Source organism: Pimephales promelas, chromosome 1 (assembly GCF_988280905.1).
Source record: "Pimephales promelas chromosome 1, fPimPro1.hap1.1, whole genome shotgun sequence".
Lineage (NCBI taxonomy): Eukaryota > Metazoa > Chordata > Actinopteri > Cypriniformes > Leuciscidae > Pimephales > Pimephales promelas.
This window is the reverse complement of record NC_142769.1, coordinates 20,093,798-20,113,148: the sequence shown is the minus strand read 5'-3', so window position 1 is coordinate 20,113,148 and position 19,351 is coordinate 20,093,798. Positions and strand designations below refer to the sequence as shown.

The 19,351-nt window shown below is 37.8% G+C and overlaps 1 protein-coding gene across 6 annotated transcripts in view; it reads right to left on the bottom strand.

The window, feature by feature from the left end:
- Window positions 1–598: 598 nt before the first annotated feature.
- Window positions 599–19,351, bottom strand: part of pcdh7b (protocadherin 7b) — a 140,035-nt gene continuing 121,282 nt past the window's right edge. For 2 of the 6 annotated variants that reach the window (XM_089128683.1, XM_039669287.2), the window contains exons 3-4: window positions 5,621–5,639; window positions 4,431–4,520 (exon numbers count right to left, since the gene is read on the bottom strand). In XM_089128683.1, the coding sequence (XP_088984809.1) occupies window positions 5,623–5,639 (17 nt within the window). In that variant the 3' untranslated portion in view covers window positions 4,431–4,520; window positions 5,621–5,622. Of the gene's footprint in view, window positions 4,521–5,620; window positions 5,640–19,351 lie in introns of all 6 variants that reach the window. The other 4 variants (XM_089128649.1, XM_089128654.1, XM_089128662.1 and 1 more) reach the window with 3 other exon arrangements.

Below are 19,351 nucleotides of genomic sequence, written 5' to 3'. Positions count from 1 at the left end.
TCAACTTCAGGCTTCACTTCACGAGTTCACATTTACATCAATTAAACAGAGTAAAGATTATGCGTATTTGGCGTGCTGTCCAGGGGGAGGGCTCCGAGCTCGGAATTTTTGCCCGAACCCAGAGTGCTCCCTCCCCCCGCTGTTGTAAGAGTATTTAGGAGAAGAAGTGAGGAGATGGGGTGGTGGTGGGATGCTGTTAGACTGTCAATGAACTGAGTTAAGTTTGCTGTATACCTCTTACTTCATTGATTGGGAGTGCGCTCCACTCGTGTCTTATTAGGCTTGATTACCTGAATGTGCTCTATGTGTTTAATTCTGAACATGCTCCTCCCGAACTTTGTTAGTCAAACATCATTTAAAGGCATGTTGTTTGCCAGTCTGTAGTTGCTAGGTATAATGTTACTGTCTCCCTTGATCAATGTAAACTGTATTAATGCCAGTCATTTGTTAACCAAAAAGTGTATTTATTTATTTATTTATTTATTAATTAATTATTGTGATAGTTTGTTTGCATGCATTACATATTCAGTGTATAATTTGACAAATGTAATGACTACGTGGAACATCCCAAAAGACAACTAAAAAGAAATCCAGCCACTGGTTGTATCATGGTATATTTTAATTTCTGCAGAGACAAAAATGACAAGCAATTTATTTACAGAAATACCTGTACAAAAGCAAAAAATATGTAAAATAGATCATAAATAGAGGTGGGCTTGCGCTCAGTACATTTGCCATGTTCAGCTAAGCTGCGTGCATAGTGACTCCTAATAAAACAATGATTAAAATCAATCCTCAATTCTACATCAACATCCAAGTCAAAGGACAAAGAGAGTATGATTAAAATTACAATTCATTTTTTTTTTTGTTCATTATCTGTGATGTGTCCTATGACCTAAGTGCTACAACTTAAGTCTTATATCTTCTAAGTTGTCAGCTTAAGGAACACACACCTCAGAGTGCAAACGACAATTAAAGAAAGCAAATTCATCACGTTAACAACACCGTCATATGTATTTTTGGAAGTAAGGTGGAGGCTGTAGGTGTCACCCTCCTCAGGTTTCTTTTTTAGACTGCCATATACTCCTATTGATAGGAATCAGCTGATATATCTACTCTATGGTCCTCTGAGGCGTGTGTCCCTTTCAAAAACCTTTGGAGCTTTGTTTTCCTTCTACCTTCTCATATCATGAAAAGTGCAGAACGTCTCAAAGCACGTTTGCCCCATCCCTAATGGATACTGTGCATTTTCTCTGTTTTGCTATGCCGCCATCGCGGCATTGTGTAATGACCGATCCTTTCCAGAGTCGCTTTCCTGACTAAAGATATCCTTGCTGTAAAAATCACAGTTTGGACGCGTGACCATGCTAACTTTGAAATGGATGAATATACCAGGGTATCACCTATGACATGTACAGTTGGTACTCATCAATATACTTGACAAAGTTCGACTGAGCTTACTTAAAGAAGCCACAAGATAAAAGCTTTTGTTTTTTGAAAGTCTATCATAGTAAAATTGCCAGGACTGTAGTTTCAGCATAAATTACTCTTTCTCCACTTTTAGAAAGCATCTCAGTACAATTGGTTTCATACTGGTTAAAACCAACGAGTCATACCAATAACGGTATAAAAAGGCACAGTTGCATATTTTGCATTCAATCTATAGTTTTGTTTTGATTGTTTTTTTGTTTTTCTTTTTTTGTTTTACAGAAGCACTACATATACAAAGTGGCACTGGGAAGGAAGGGGGATATATGACTGATGAGATCTGAAGAGGGCATCATTATGAGCAGATATTTGAAAGAAAAAAAAAAAATAGAACGGAGACTTGTGAGTGAATGTGAGTTGTTTGAATTGTTTTGTAATCAACTCATTTTCTACATAATGAAAGGTATGTTTTTGTGTGTGTGTGTGTTTGTGAAAAGAATATAATTATTACAGAACCAATGGATAAAAGTACATGCGTTATTATAAAAAATATATGATTAAATCAGATAAATGAGCAACGGATGATGTGATGCTAAATAAATCAGTGAATCACGAATGTGTATGATTCTTCCTCCTCGTCAAATCAATATACATAGTCATACTAAAATGTCTAGTGCCTGTTTGTAACAAACGCAAGCAGTGGACTTTCATGTACAGGGTATGATATCTGTACACTTTTTTTTTTCTTTTTCATAGTAAGTGTAGATTCCCTTTAAACGTGCAATAAAAAGTACATATCTATGTATACAGTTTGTAAGCATCAGAGCACTTCTTTTAAACACGAGTAGTACATACAGACTACAGATCTGGAAGCTGCGAAAAAGGCAGTCCGTTCAAACTCAAGGAATCATTAACATAAAAAAAAAAACACAATTTGCATCTGAATAATTTACCTCCATTTTTAAAAGCATGATGCCTCCTAAGTATACTCCTCCTCTTGAAAATCGTTTGGGATAGGCCCATAATGCATGTATAAATGTGCACGTATAGTTTCCTCACATTGCACAAAAAAAACATGTGTGATGGTTATTAAAGCAACATGTGACCTAAAAAGGATCTTTCCTGTCCCAGCTCTCTGAGACACCACGTCATGTTGTTCCCGATACTTTGGTTATACAGCGGCATCGTGCGTCGCATTGCAATCGCTCCTGTTGCGCCTGTAGTCGCCAAACTTTGAATGTGATTGTACAAGTAGTCGGTTCACTCTGACCGCTACACGAGGGACACAAGTTCTCATCCTTGATTACACTTCTGAAGTGTGTGAGATTGAGAGTGAATCTGTTGAATGAGTTTATTGCTCTATTTAACATTCATATACTAGGAATGTTACACAGGGCCAGCCCAAGCTCTTCAGCAGGGCAATATTATTAAACTAATTCACCCCAGCAGCATATCCAAACAGAGTTCCTGTGAATTTATGTGTTAATTATAATGTGTATGTACAATGTGCAGATCTTTTGTGTGTGTGTTTGCAAATGTGTGTGTGTGCGCGCCGGGAGGCCTTCTTGAGACCACAAAAGAGTAAATTCAGCATAGTTTCACACATCAAGAGAGGGATGAACCACAATTACACAAACTCGTGACATTCAGGCAATTCATTGTCAATATCTGGGATGTAAAGCATCTCCTTCTGCTTCCAAAGGTGTGTAGGAGCATGATGGAAATGAGTCACTCATGATTTCGAAGTGTGTGTCCAGAGTATGTTTACAGTATATATATATATATAAAATATATATATAATGTGTACAATACAATACCCACACGACAAAGAAAAACGTGTATGCTTGTGTTCCTTCATGTGTACATGAGTTTGATAGGCACACAGGTAAACTTGCTTCTCGCGCTGTACAGTGCGTACGCCGTTCACTTGCGCCATTTGAGTATCTACAAACCATTGTAAAATGCTTAAGTCAATGACGACATACGAAGAGCTCCGACATCGTCTGGTTACACCATCACTGATCATCGTGCGATGATTTTCGTTTATCATTGGCCTTTCTTTTTTTTTCTTCTTCTTTGTTAACGTGAGTCGTCGTCCAGAGCGGACAGTTCAGTCCATGGACTGATTGCATATGGACATAATACATCCACGTAAAAACACTCACCGCCCACCCCCGAAAAAAAAAACAAAAAAAACGGATTAAGACAGAACCAGTCTTATCAGTTCCCATAGCTATAGCAACAATTATAAAAACAAAGACAAAAAGGTATAGTCCAGGTCCGCCTCAAGGGACACACACTCTTAAGGGGTTAGATGATGCATGCATGATTATAAAGAGTCTACAGAAACCAGGCAGCACTTTGGGGAAGTCTACGGGGCCCGATACGCTAGCAGCAAAGTAGCACTTATCCACCGGCATTCCTCTCTCTCCACCTCAGCCACTTCCCCCTCCTCCATCTCATCCTCCTCACGCACATTTACAACATGTAATTCCACGGTTTTTACTCAATTTAGGTTCGAAAAGTAGCGCCGCACTAGATGTGCGAGCGGTGTGAGGAAAATCCACGTTGCTTTTGTTTTAGGGTTTGGTTTGCTAACAGCATCTCTATCCATGCTGAGTCACTGTCATCGTCCCTTCGCGGCCGCTGTGTGTGTGTGTGTGTCGTTTACAGGTAAACTTCCCGCCTGGTGAGAGTTCCGCATTGCGTCGGCTTGTATTCACCTGTGGGCGCTAGCGGAATCTCCTCGATGGGGCGAGATGTTTCCTGGCTGGCGGAAAATCCAGCTGAGCTAAACGCGTCGTAGGATGAGGAGGAGGAGGCCATCTTCTTGTTAAGGAGATTGCGGTTACGGTCGCCCAGCAGGTGCGAGGGGTCGCCGTTGGCAACAGCTAGCGCCTCCTGGCTGCCGGGCTGTTCGGGAACGCTGCCCCCGGGGGAGGTCATGAAGGTGGAGAGTTTGGGAGGGGTGGCCTTGGGCCTCCGTTCAGGCGAGGTGCGCACAGGCATCCAGCAGGCATCCGAGTGGCCGTATTCGTCACACTCCCGCGTGCATTTACCCGTCATGGCTACGTCAGGCAGGGGCCGAGTGTCTGGAGGAAACGGAGAGAGAGGGAAACAGAACAGGTGGGACATTAATGGTGTTGCTTGGCTTCGAACAGCTGAGAAAAAGTAAACTGAAGTATTGACACTAAAAATGTATTGTGGTATGTGTCTCATGAAATTGCCACTGGAATGGCGAGAGTCAGATAAAGCCTTTGAAATATTTATGTTCGGCTTCGTGCATTGTTTTCTTTTTCACTGTGACTTCATGGTCAACACATACCACATAACGCAAAAATGGAAATATACATACACAAACAACAACACTTAAAGCTAAAACACAAATTAAACAGAATAAATAATGTGAGCTCTAAAAAGAATCATGCTTTGAAAACGTGGGGCAATTCTACTGTTTTGTGACTTCTAACTCCTAAACTACTGCCCTGAATCCATCTCTAATGGCTGAGTGTGTGTCGCTGATGTGCATGTGTTGTGTATGCAACGTGTTTCTACTGTATGTTTCAACTAACAAGCTGACTCTACAAAACCTATTACATTTTATCAAAAGTGTACGAAGTGTGTTTATTTATTTATTTATTTTTTCTTGTTAATCCCCAACTTGGCCTTGGGAAACACCTATAGAATGACATATTGGAGGATTTGCTATTAAGTTACATCTTTAACATGTATGTAAGCGTTTTCTAAAGGCTTTTTTTCTGTCACGCATATGAGTGATTGCTTATTTTCCCGGGCTGAGAGAAGAGATCGTTTTAGATTCAAAGCTACAAAGCCACAAGTATCATTAACATCTCATATCTCTTCTATTCAGAATGTCTTCTGAACAAATATTTTCTGTTTACACTTTTAAACACTTGACAAGCAAACAGATAACCATCAGATGCGCAAAAATGCACAAACACGGTTGAATATGAAGTTCACTAAGCTGAAGTGCACACAAACACTAAATGCTGAAACCCCTAACCTTTGATGCCAAAGCACAAAGCTGCAGTGTTAGAGATGGTCGGTTAATGACCAAATGTGAGGTATGGCACAAGCAAGAGAGGGTGAGTGCAAATCTAAAAAAAAAAAAAAGGAAGAAAGCATGCTGCCTTTTGTTGAAGAGCAAAAATTTGGGTTAACCATTGCTTACTTTTAATGTTCTTTTTCTCCTGCAAAGAAAGAATAGGGTAGAATCATTGTTCGGTTTCTTCACAATGTAATGCTAAGTAAGATTAATCAATTTAGAAAAAGGTATCAGACAGGAAAAAAAATGTGTTGCAGTTATCTGAGAATCAATTGATTACATGGCATGTTTGCAAAAAAAAAAAATTGTCTTCTATGGTGCATTATACAAAGATATTTATTGATTGAGGGAAAAAAAATGAGGGTGAGAAAAGAAATAAACACATCTAAGAGCTACAGACATGTCGCTCCTCAAGTTTTATTGTTAAGCCGTTAAATTCCAGGAAATCAATGCTGCACAAAAGGAAGGAGTGCTATGAATGTCGTTCTTCAGTCACAGATCACAACAGGCTTGCATTTGAACCTACTCAGACTGTCTCTCGTGTGGCATACTTGTTGACACAAACCATTTCACCATCCTTGTCCGGTAAGGACCTTTCACTGACCTCAAGCAAACCCCTGAACACGTCCTCTTGACCTCAAGACTATAATGGCTGTGAACTCCTGTTAGCTTTAATCCCGTCTTTGTGGTGCGGTTGCATTATGGGCAAGTGAGGGTTAGTTGGGTCCGACGGAAACACCTGACCACAGAAAGAGTTTAGTGCTGCTTCCTGTACGCTTTTGTGATATCGTGAGGCTGGATTGCTGCCCAGTGTCTAGGGAGAGGTGTGGATGTATGTTCATCCCACAAAGCTCTGTCATGCACCAATGAACACTCAGTCAAGCGACGGTACCTCAATAGCACTAATAACAAAGATGAGTGTGTAGGCTCCGATCTGCAAGACGTCGATATGCCAGCGCAATGTTAATGCTTCAGACAGGGATTACAAAATGGCTGGATAAATCTTATATGACAGTTAATGTGTGCAAAGAGGCATTAAGAACTGTAACAGGTTATTCACATATACGACTGTCAAGAACAGGTCAACGTATGATTAGGCGATCATCTCTTTAAAACATTGTGTGGAGTCTCTTTAAGGAAGTAGTCGGGAAAAAGAAAATCGGATGTCAATTCAAACCTGTATGACTTTCTTTCGTTCGTGGAATAAAAAAAAAGAAGAAATTCTGAATAATGTGCTGGTTGCTCTTTTTCATGCAGTCAAAATGAATGTGGACTGAAGAGTTTAAAGGAGTATTTCACTTTTCAAAAAACTTAATTTACTCACTCCCATGTCATCCAAGATGCCCATGTCTTTCTTTCTTTAGTCGAAAAGAAATTAAGGTTTCTGATGAAAACATTCCAGGATTTTTCTCCATATAATACATTTCAGTGGGAACCAAACGGTTCAAGGTCCAAAAGGCACTTTCAGTACAAACTGCAAAGGGCTTTAAACGATTTCAGATGGTTTTATAAAGCGAAGCGATCGCTCATTTAAAAAAAAAACAAACAAACAAAAAAAAACAAAAAACGAATCTTTCTGTTCGTTTCGTTCGTTGAATGAACCAAATGACTTGCAAAAAGATTCGATCATTTTGATCAACAAGTTCGAACAGGAGAGTCACAACATGCGTCACAGAACAGAGCAAGGAGAGCATTTGAGCTTATAAAAATTCAACTTTGTTATTTATTTATTAAATGAGCGATCGTTTCACTTGATAAGACCCTTATTCGTCATCTGGAATTGTTTAAAGCCCTTTGAACAGTTTGCAGTTTGTACTGAAAGTGTCTTTTGGACCTTGAACAGTTTGGTCCCCACTGAAGTGCATTATATGGAGGAAAATCCTGGAATGTTTTCATCAAAAACCTTAATTTCTTTTCGACTGAAGAAAGAAAGACATGGACATCTTGGATGACATGGGGGTGAGTAAATTATCAGCAAAAGTTTTTTCAAAAGTGAACTACTCCTTTAAGCTTTAAAAGGGATGCAGAAACCCCATAAAACTCTCAAAATCAGTAAGTCAGTCAAATTTGGGAAATAATCATTCAGAGTGTTACCATATATTTCTCTTATTAACATACAAAGAACAGCTAAACATTTAGACTTAAATTTAGTCTTAAATTGACTCAAAATAACCGAATAATATATTGCTTTTTCTCTCATTGACATGCCAATGAGACGTTGACCAGTTCCACACACAAAGCTATCCAGTTCTCATCCACTTTTATTTTTAATGAATTAGAATGGCCAGAGTGTTCTTTAAAAATCCACCTTTTTTGTTCCCTAAAAGTCATACAGGTTTGGAACGAAAGTTAAATAATGAAATAATATAAATTTTCACCTTAAATATCTCTGAATCATTTCTAGCTGTTCATCAAACTAAAGAGATTCAACATCAACTTCTTTCTATCAGTCTAGTATTCTGTCCACACAGAGTTTCAAGTCAATTTTAATGGTTAGTGTTCAGTTGATTTGCCAATCAGTCATTCAGACCACTACCACATCTCCACAGCTTCTCAACTCCAGCGCCTGGCTCTCGCACCACTCAGGTCCCTCAAGGCAGTACAGTGGATTTTCATCTATCGCATACCGTGCCGTCTTCGGCTACTGTTTCATCCAGTGCAAAACAACAAAAGGAGCGCTCATTGGCGCTCCTTGCACACTGCTGCCATACAGCCTGCTTCTGATTTATTATTCCAGCACTAAACTCTGTATACGGTATTAAACACGAAAAGTTCACAAAAATGGTCTTTAAAAGCAGGCAATACAAAAAAAAAATATATATTTTATGGTTTAGCCTGAACATGGAAAATGCTTTGGAATCTTGCCTTGAAATTCAAAGATGAGGGGATTTTTCAGCCCGTTCTCATCCCAAGGCGTCATCTAAGTGACACTTTTGACCATGCGTCAACATCCAAAGCACATGGCACCCTTTAGCATCAATATGAGACGCGCCTCCTAGTGGTCTAACCCTAACCCTACCCCAGACCTAAACCTACCCGCGTCATTTAACTGACGCTAAAGGTTGCCATGTGCATCGGATTTAGACGCATGGTCAAAAGATGGCGCCCGAGGATGAGAATGCAGATTTTTTTGTACATTAGATCAATTTGTCTGCGATCCATTTTACTCAATTGAAACTTATAAACTCTGGCATATAGCATGTATAGTGTTCTGCATAGTGTTATTTTTATTCCATATAAGTCTCTTCTTTTCCAGTTTAAGGGCCAGATTTACTAAACAGGGCAAATTAGCGTAAGAGCGTAATTCCAAAAAACAGTGCCGATGGTAGTGGAAAGTTCTGCACGTTATCTACTGACGACGATTAAAAACACAGATGCAGCCGTATCATTTCCATAATGACCACATCAATCTACCAAGGACACCCCAAATTTCCATCGAATAGCACAAACTTTATTTAATTACTTTAAATTATTAATTTAAATACTCTCATCCCATGAATTGTGCATCTAAGATGGAAACTCCTAAAAATACATTTGCTGCCACAAAAATAACCCTAATCACTACTAAATTTTCACTGCGTGTCTTAAGTAAATCCTGACAGTAGTTTTTAACGCCAAAAGAGGGTTTGCGATGGTGAAATCTGTTAGTAAATCTGGCCCTTAGCCATCATGTATAAAATCATTCTAGTCTTAACTGGATTCTGTTGTTTCCTAGTTTGTGGTCCTATATTAGGTTCTCTTCTAAGACCAGTTTTGTCCAATAATCTCATTGCAAATGGGACAGAACATTGTCTGATTCTAGGCTGTAGTTAATGTAATATAACAGCATGTAATTGTGATTTGCACAATCTCTGTCTCTCTTCCAGCTCATTATAGAGGTAAGATGGATACCATTTAAGATGTCATTCAAAGACACACTCTGAAGCAGCAATAATTCAAAGCATTTAGATAGGGGCAGACACGGGTCAAACATGCACTGAGATGAATTAAATCATTGCTAGAATAGCTTTGCCTCCACCTTGTTTCATTTAAATGAACATCTTACAGGAGTGAATAAGTCAGACTGAAATTTGCTGATCCATTTTCATTCATCTCTATCTCCATTTATAGCCTATGTAATTGATTGGATGCAACAAAAATGTCTGACTGTTTTATATAGAAAATATCAAATCAAGCAAACAAATAACGCTCAAACTTTTCTCAGAACTAACTTCACTTTTCTTAACCATTTAATTTGTAACGCTTTTACCCAACTGCTACCAAGGTCAATTATATATATATGAAGAGTTCAGATGCAAAAGCCTCTAAGTGCCATTTGAAATTTTCTTCTAGAATGATAATTTTTATCAAGCTTGTATATTTAAGTTCAGTGATTTCACTTAAATGGTAATGATAATTACCTATTAATTGTTATTTAAGTGAAATTACTGAACTTAAATATACAAGTTTGATAAAAATCATCATTAAAGAAGAAAATTTCAAATGGCATTTAGAGGCTTTTGCATCTGAACTCTTCATATATATATATATATATATATATATATATATATGAAATAAACACAGCTGTTGTTAATTACATTAACTAATTATTATAAGATACTGTGCGATGTTTGGTCGAATCTAAAATTAAATCAAAACATTGAACACATAAACTATGAATACAATCCGTAAAGTCTGAAAGTGTTTAAACATTTTTCACCAAATTTTAAACTATCACAAACTTTTTTGTTACAAACGCTTACAATAGTGAACAAACGTTCGCAGGCCTGCAGACCCAAAGGAGTATTTCTTCCATTCACGTCCTCCCTGAAAACCCAATGCCTTTAAATTTGACCCCAAGCCACTTTTAAAAGTCAGTTTTGAGCCTGAAAAGCGAGGCTTTGGAGATGGCGAACAAAAGGAGCCATACTCGGGCCTCTAGCCCAGGGCAGAGCGAATGTCGCCAGGCTGCAGAGAGGCCGGAAACGCATGTGGCTCTGTGGCACGCTAACTGTCACTCTGTATAGTGGGCTATTCTGCCGACGGGGGCTCGGAGTATAATGCCTGCCATTTTCCACAGCCAGTCCTTTTTAATAACTCAAAAGAAACATCCACTCTTCTCCGACAGAGGGTTTGAAAACGAGAGATCAGGGTAACGGCGGGAGGGGGGAAAACGGAAGATATGGCTCTCAGAGCTATTCTGTGAGTTAATTACGTGTGGACAAAAGTGGATTCCCTGGCGCAGTTGGAGCTCTGCTGTTGTGAGGCTGGTGGCAGGGTTCTGGAAAGCAGTAAGTGGGAAGAGGCTCAGCTAATTGACAGGGATATGAGGATTTTGTAATCTATGTTTGGGTGTGTGTGTATTTTGTCCTGCTCTTTACGGCTTAATGCCGCGTTTTTCTAGCATGTGAGAACATGTTTGCGTGTTAAAGTATTAGTCGTCTTTATATATTTTAAGTGCTCTGTGTATGAATGTGTTTTCATCTTCTGCAAGTTAAGCCTTGTCCCTAATGCCTCTTTTTCTCTCTTTTCCGGATAGGAGGCCCAGTGAAGACTAAAATTTCATCTTTGGATATAAGTTCATTATTTAATATCATGTATCTATATTATTAATACTTATGTAGTATTTATAATAAATTGTATGATGTTATGAAGTTTAAAATGCATGAGTAGACCATAGATTGCATGGACCCATGTGTTTAAGGAACATATTTTAGACACAAGGAGGGTAGCTGGGGGGATTCTGCTTAGAGGTAGGTCATGTTCACTTAGCAGAGAGTTCCAATGATGCATATACTTCAAATGTGTACAGTTGGTATGCACTTTGCAAGAAAATTAATGTTTAAACTGATTTATATATATATATATATATAAGTCTACACCCAACAAAAACATAACTGCCGGACATAACTGCCGACCCCTCTGTCCAGTCACACTGTGTGTGTGTCTGTGAGACAGAGATGAGCGTAGCAGACGCCCTCGAAGTCTTAGCAGATTCAAGAAGATTGGCCAATAGATAAATGGCATTTACAGAAGAGTGTCATGCATTCACGCACATGAACATGTGACCAAAGAAACCTCAACACAAAGACGTCAATGTCAAATAGCGTTGCTTTGCACACTGAGATAAATACTGTAAAAATGGGGGACAAAATCACTGCTAATAAGAACAAATTTAAAGGGATAGTTCACCAAAAAAAGAAGAAAAAAAAAACCTTATCATTCACTCATGTCAATCTAAAAGTGTCAGTCTGTGAAACAAAAATGAAGATATTTTGAAAAAAAAAAAAAAAAAAAAAAAGTTTTATGCCCATAAAAGTGAAGGCGTGGAACAGGCGTGGAACAACAGGAGGGTGATGATTTTTTTGGGGTAAATATTAAATTGGGTAGATATTTAAAAGCCACAATCTTCGATCAATGAGTTTGCATTATTGGAGGAGATTCATAGAATTAATGTCAAAAACCTCCAAAAGGTATTATGTGAAACATTATGAACATTCCTTTAAAAACTATGGGGTTTGGGCACTACAAGAACGAAAATTGCACCAACCCCATACATAGTGTACTAACAGCAACTGTTAACATATAATTTACTTGGGTGTTGTCAAACAAATACTGCTAAACCACAAATAACAACATTCTTAATATCTATAGCACTAGAAAAGAGCCGCCGGCTCACAGATGTCAACTTTTCCATTCTGACAGCTCCTCAGCTCCCATGGCATTATGGGATAGCAAAGTGTGCACTTGTTTCACACATCAGAATCGCAGCAGATGCAGTACATCATATTGGGATGGTTCGCGTGCAGTATCATGACATCCTGTTGACATTGCCTTTTGCATAATGGGAAGTACACATACTGAGACACAATCCCTCCACTTTGCAACAATTGGAAAGTTGTGTCCCTCTGTGAATGTCTAAAATCAGCCTCTAATCAGCATCACATTATTTCTCTTAGTGAAATAAAAACAAAAAAAACCCTCTTTAACACATTATCTTGTCTTTATTCAGAGCAGCTTCACGAGTTTCATATTTTCAGTAGGAGCCGTCCACACAAGAGATGGTTGTTCTTTTCACCAGACACTACTGAAAAGAAAAAAAGGGAGACTGTTCTTTTCTTTTCAGTTAGTGCCGTCTATTTGATTCAATAACACTGCACTTTAAATCTCATTAGGCTGCTGATCTAATATTGTCTTTGTCACTTTCTTTCTTTTTTTTGCACACCATGGACACCTAGACTCGAGTCATCACACCTATCACCAAAAGTCACCTTTATGTCAACCTATATGGGTTCATAATTAATATTAAAAATGCATAATTTATACTATATGGTAATGGTAACCCATTAGTAATGAATCAAGTGTTACTACATCCTTCAAAAGGAACTAATAATAATTCAGATCAGTATTCTAAAGTGAAAAGCTTGATAACTACCTAATACTGACTGAAGTCATTGTAAGCTTTTGAGATTTTTGTATGATTTTGAATAGGTAATTCCTTCTGATTGATTTGGTAACACTTTAGTCATTACTAGTGTCTTTCCATGATCTTCACTTTAGAATACTGATCCTGAAATGTAGTTCCTTTAGAAAAATGTAGTAACACTTGAGTCATCCAAAACCTTAAAAAAAAGATCTTACTAATGGGTTGCCATTACCTTATATTATATATTATGCATTTTTTTATATTAATTATGAATCTGTACCTGTTAATTATGAAACTACCTCATTTAACTGAGCACTATTACTTAATAATTCATTAATCAGAGTTTCTTGTTAGTTAATGTTAGTTACTAGAAATACTTATAAATAAATACTTGTGTATTTATTCATTAATAAAAGGAACAATATTCTAAACTGTTACCAAAAAATATAAATATTTTTATACTGATCTTGCTTTTCAAGAAAATGCTACTAATGGATGTTTAGATATTTTAGATATTTATGTATCACAATTCAAATGTAAGAAAAAAAGTATTTACAAACTTTCTGGTTGTCACACATTAGGGGGACATCTTCATACGTGTTTGGGACCATTTGACCTACAGTGCAGCGTACTTGCTGACAGAAAAACTGAATAATTTAGTTAGCAAAAGTATTTTTTTAGCGCTTTCCCTTGGAAATTCCCAGCAAACTGACAGCATAACGCCCTCTAATAGCATTAGGCGAGGTAACGCAGCATTCAGCTCACGAGTCCTTTGCCTGAACTAACGTGATGGGCGAGAATGAGCCGGTAGATCTTCAGGAGGACTGAGGCCGCTGTTGACCTGGTTTGCTTCAGTAACCTCAGCATTGTGCTGCATATGCTTTCAGCGGTGCTGCATCAGTGAGCCAGGACAACAGTTTGTGTACAGTAACACAACAGCAGGAAAAGAACCATGTCAGACATGGTGCAATGAGGTGCGGTGGAGTGATGTGTATATTTATTTCCCGTTCTCGCACTCCTGTCTCTTTCTCTATCTCTACATCATACTCAGCCTACACCCTCCAGTTCACCTGCGAATTATGATCTTACATTCACATATAAAAGAAAACTCGAACGATACCCCTTTAATATCAGCAGCGATGAGATCAAATACAGAGAAAATTAAGATGTTTTCTTAAGTCTTAAGTCCCTTGGTTTTTCTCTTATTAACTTTAGTAATCTCATGTATCTTCTGAATTGTATGTCAAAGTCTTTTCTAGTTTTAAAAGAGACCTCAATGTCTCACACTGTGTTCAGAGTTATACCAATTTAACTCAAATACTTCTTATTCTAATAAATATAACATAATATAATATAATACTACTTTTGTATTCTATATATCGTATTGTACCAGATTATAACTATTCATGGTTCGAATTCTGGATAGAGCACATGAAAAGGGTCCAGAGTAATTTTCCTATTTATATAGATTTAAAATGGGTTAAAATCCCCAGACTAATCACCTTCTTTGCCGTATGTACCAAAGGGTTCAACTGAGATACTGTATAAAGGTAAGTAACTGTCAGATTACCAAACTAGGCTGGGTAACGACAGTATATTCACAATTTGGAGATATAAAGGGTACACATCCATCCATGCATTCATGTTTTTAACAACTTCATATCTCCCAATTGTGAATATATAGCTACTATATCTTACAACGTGACTTTATATGTATATATCACATTTGCAGATTTATTTGTTGTAACTGTGACTTAATTTCTCATAATTGCGAGTGTATTTCCCATAACTGAGACGTTTTATCTCCAAATCGTAGATTTATATCTCAGAACGTGACTTTAGATGTGATTTTAAAGTTTATCTTAAATGTATGTTATATATTTATTAATGTTTGGCAAAAACTTCCATAACTACTACTAATGATAGGGCTAAAAAATAATAATGCACAAATACCCACAGAGCACAAATTCCCTGAAAAGTCTCACTAGAGTTGAACAGGTATAGGTGGCCCCTTATGGTGCCTAAAAGCACTTGGGGAAATAATTAGTCTACCGTTAGAGCTCTCCAGCTATGATTAATTGAGGAGAGATTAACTAGCATAATTTCATTCTGCTGACTATCTCACTGCCAATTACCTAATGCGACTCTCGGCATCTCTCGCTCGCTCCCTCTCTCTCATCAGAAGGCATCACGAGTCTCGGAAATGTGGCGCTGACCCTCATTTTCCTGACTTCTCATCTATCTGTCATAAAAAAAAGAGTGAGTGTGCTCATATGCATACACAATCACAACGCTGACATGTCTAGGTCTCTAAATTGGGAAACCAGAAGACATTTTCACAGTCCAAAAAACTACAACTATGCACTGTGCATTTGAAAAGGCCAGTCTGCTAAAACTAAAGTAAATGCCTTTTCCCCCACATTACTCAAAAACATTTCAGCGGTCAAATGCATTGCAAGCGCTGACACATATATTACACAATTTCCATGACAAAGGGTAGGGTGATAGAGTGAAAAGCATTCACGAGGTGGACAGACAGTAAAAATGGAAAAATTGTAACATATATATTAGAAAATGGTAGGGCTTGAGCTAAGATTGACTCTGTGCCAAAAAAGAGACAGATATATAGAAAGTGAGAGACAGACGGGGATTAAAATCTCACATGTATGTGTGTTTGTGGCTGTGTGTGAGTGTGTGTGTGTGTTTTTTTTCCTCAATGTTCGTCTCATTGGCTCAGAACTGGGTGCCTTATCGCACGTTCCCAGACGCACACACACAATAGCCTATTTTACACCATTAAATGCGTATTTGTCAAAATACAATTTCAATTAAATCCCGCAAACCTACTGGTTTGTGCTTTGCTCCACTTACCACAGAGGAAACAGAACAGAGGAAGGAATGACTTTCTCTTTCTCACTCATAAGAGAGAAAGAGAGAGAGAAAAGGAATATGAAAGACAGAAAGACTAGGAGAAGGAAATCTGATTGTTTGAAGCACACAATGAAGGTTGACTGAATTTCCAAACTGTTGACGGCAAACAATTGTTTTCAGCTGCAGCCTTTGCTTGCATTTTTTTTTCAAATAAATAACTCAAGAGTGTTGATTTAAACAAAGTGCCTTTACTTGATGCTACACAGGATTATTCCGAATTGATTTATACACGGTCACAAATAAAAATGGTTTTCCACCGCAATTTAGATGAGAAATGGTCGTACTGTTGTGATACTTTTACTCATGAATTACATGTAGTACAATCTCATCAACAACGCACACCTCACCATCCCTGCAGATATGGACTCATAAGTTCTCTGTTAGTCGACCAAACCGGCCACAAGCTACACCACTCTGCCTGAGCCGTGGACCCTGCATATATTTCTCATGAAAAGGCACCATCTTGAGTCACTATGTTTAATTCCCAGCATGCCAAGGGGTGTAAGAGGCTAATTAAGTAAACCAGAGGTAGAGAGGATCGAGCTGCCTGCTCTAGATCTCAAACACTGGAGGGTTTTGGCCCTTCAGGCCTGCTGAAATTGAGCGAAAACTTGCAAAATGAGCGGGGTTCATTTTTTTCCACAGGGTTAAGCCGGGAGGTCTTGATGAGACATCCTCTCGGGTTCTCAGTCTAGCACCTCATCAAAAGTCGAGTGAACTTTCAGAGAAAGTTCTCAGCCTAGTCGGGCTTTGGATCTGTGTGGCTTTTGTTAAGGATGAATGAACTAGGGAAAGACCACATACAAGCACCTTCAGTGGTATATTTTCGGGGTTTTTCACTACATGATTATATGAAAAAAGACAAAATACGGACGTAGGTATGTGGGCCTTGAATAAATGAGGAACAACACATTCTTTTTGCCTGGATGTTGGCAAGCGTGGGAACATATAATTGCTAAAGCATTACCGTGGCCCATTTTATTCTCTCAATTTAGCACCCAAAAATCTTTAAACGTAGCATCACTCCTGTTTGAAGAACCCTTTGTGCAAAGACACACTTAATTCGATGGAGCCAGAATGGTGTCACATTAAAGCCGTATACTAACTTGGCTTCAAAGTAATGGCAAAATAGCTTAATGCAGTAGTGTCTTTTCTCAGACTAAAGGCTTAAATTCATTTACATGGTCCCATGATGTTAAACAGTGACATTCAGCATGAAAAAAAAAATGCTATTAAAGGGTACCTTTATCCTCCAAACAGCCATTTTCTAACCTTAAAAACATTTTGCACATTAGCCATATTTCCATTTAAATAAGAAACTTGATTGGACAACACTCTACTGTACCAATCCTCAATCAATGTAAATCTAGGGGGAATATTTTTCCATTTTTCCATTTTTCATTTTCTTTCTTATGTAGGATAAGACAGTTACACATGAAATAATTATTATATTATAATATATATTAAACTACTACTTGAAATAAAAGTCAAATTCTGTGTCGAAATCAAAAATATTTCTGCAGCCTCATTAGATTCTAGTTTCTCAACGCTTTTTGACCTACACCTGTGGCTGATATTCTTTTGTGAGGGTGCATATTGCACTTACAGGTGTGTAGTGTTATCAGGAATGAAGATGTGCCCCAATGGTGTGTCTCTTGCCTGTAACACAGGTGGCTTGACCTAAATCAAGCCAGTGTCGACACATTGCCACTGCTGCACACTCCTGAGCTGGAACTAAGATATTAATCGCCCCTTACTGTACCTGAGGACTGATGGAGGAGGGAATGACACTAAACGTATATAGTTCGGCCACCTGCCATGAACATGTACAGTATGTTAGTCCAGAGAAGGTTTGAAGTAATGGCAGGCTTACAATTCAAGCTAATGCTAGTTCAGTGTCTGTTTGTACAGCTACTACGGATATGACCATAGTGTAAAGTTTCGGAAAAAAAACCAAAAAAAAAACATCATGTTCACACAGCACTGTTTATTGAATCTCTCTTTCCAGTCATTACCCAACTCAAGGGAGGGCCAACTTATTAATGCTAGCAAAGCTAACGGCTTAAAATCTGAGTGCATTATTAAACAGTTTTTTAAGTTCTTTTCACACCCAAGTTCACCAGAAAAATGAGCATATTTTATTAAGTGCACTTGCACAGGGGGTTTATGCCTGCGTGTCTGCAGCGATCAAAGCACCTTGCCACATCACTTTCTCACATTTGACTCTGATTACTCTTGGCAAAGTGATTCAATTAAGTCTCTCTCTCTCTCTCTCTCTCTCTCTCTCTCTCTCTCTCTCTCTCTCTCTCTCTCTCTCTCTCTCTCTCTCTCTCTCTCTCTCTCTCTCTCTCTCTCTACGCAACAGCAATAAAGATGTTTTTACTGACATAGGAGTTCTAGTCTTCTAAACCAAATTGTCCCTTCCCATTTAAAGCTGTGATTATTTAAACATGTCGGAATTGGGATGAACTGGCAGTCCAGCAATATATTTGCATGCTTGTTTTGAAGGAAGATAAGGCCTGAACAAATTCTGCCATACCATGGTATTTTGTACGTAAGAGCATGGGTGCAAGGCTGTGCTAGGGTTCCGGTTTAAGCCATCTCCAGTTATTTTAAATGTCCGTTATGATACTTGATATTGCAAACGGGTATTTGTTATGTTATTTCAATTTATTAGCACAACCGTAAACACATTGGTTTGCAGCATACTATTTTTACCGCACATATCTAAAAATTCAAGATGCAATTAATTGAGAAGCAAAATTACATAATATATTAAGTCTAAAGTGAATATTAAGTGACTTCATGCAGGAAACAAGCTTATAGGGGTAAGAAATTTACCCAATTGGCAGTTTTAAGTTTAAACTCCCTGAATTTGAGGATTTTTGTATTTATTATATTTTCAGAAAACAAGACACTCATTTCTTAAGTAATTTTGCTTCTCATGTAAATATATCTTGATTCAAGAATGTTTCAATATAAGTACTGCAAGAGTGCAAGGCGACAAAAATACTATGGCTGTAATGGCTTCAAAAATGTATCATTATATTATTGTAAATAATATTATATTTTGGTTTGCGTCCATCAGAAAGTAAAAAAGAAAGTAATTTTATATATGTAAGTCACTTGAAAAACATTACTAATATATATATATATATATATATATGAAGAGTTCAGATGCAAAAGCCTCTAAGTGCCATTTGAAATTTTCTTCTAAAATGGTCATTTTTATCAAGTTTATATGAAGAGTTCAGATGCAAAAGCCTCTAAATGCCATTTGAAATTTTCTTCTTCATGATCAATGATCATTCTAGAAGAAAATTTCAAATGGCACTTAGAGGCTTTTGCATCTGAACTCTTCATATATATATATATATATATATATATATATATATATATATATATATATATATATATGCTAGGGGTCATTTTACATGTGATATAAAATGACCCCTAGCATGATACGAGGTCATTTTACCAAGCTTTTGGCCATCCACACCCAGGAATGGATCTGTAACACG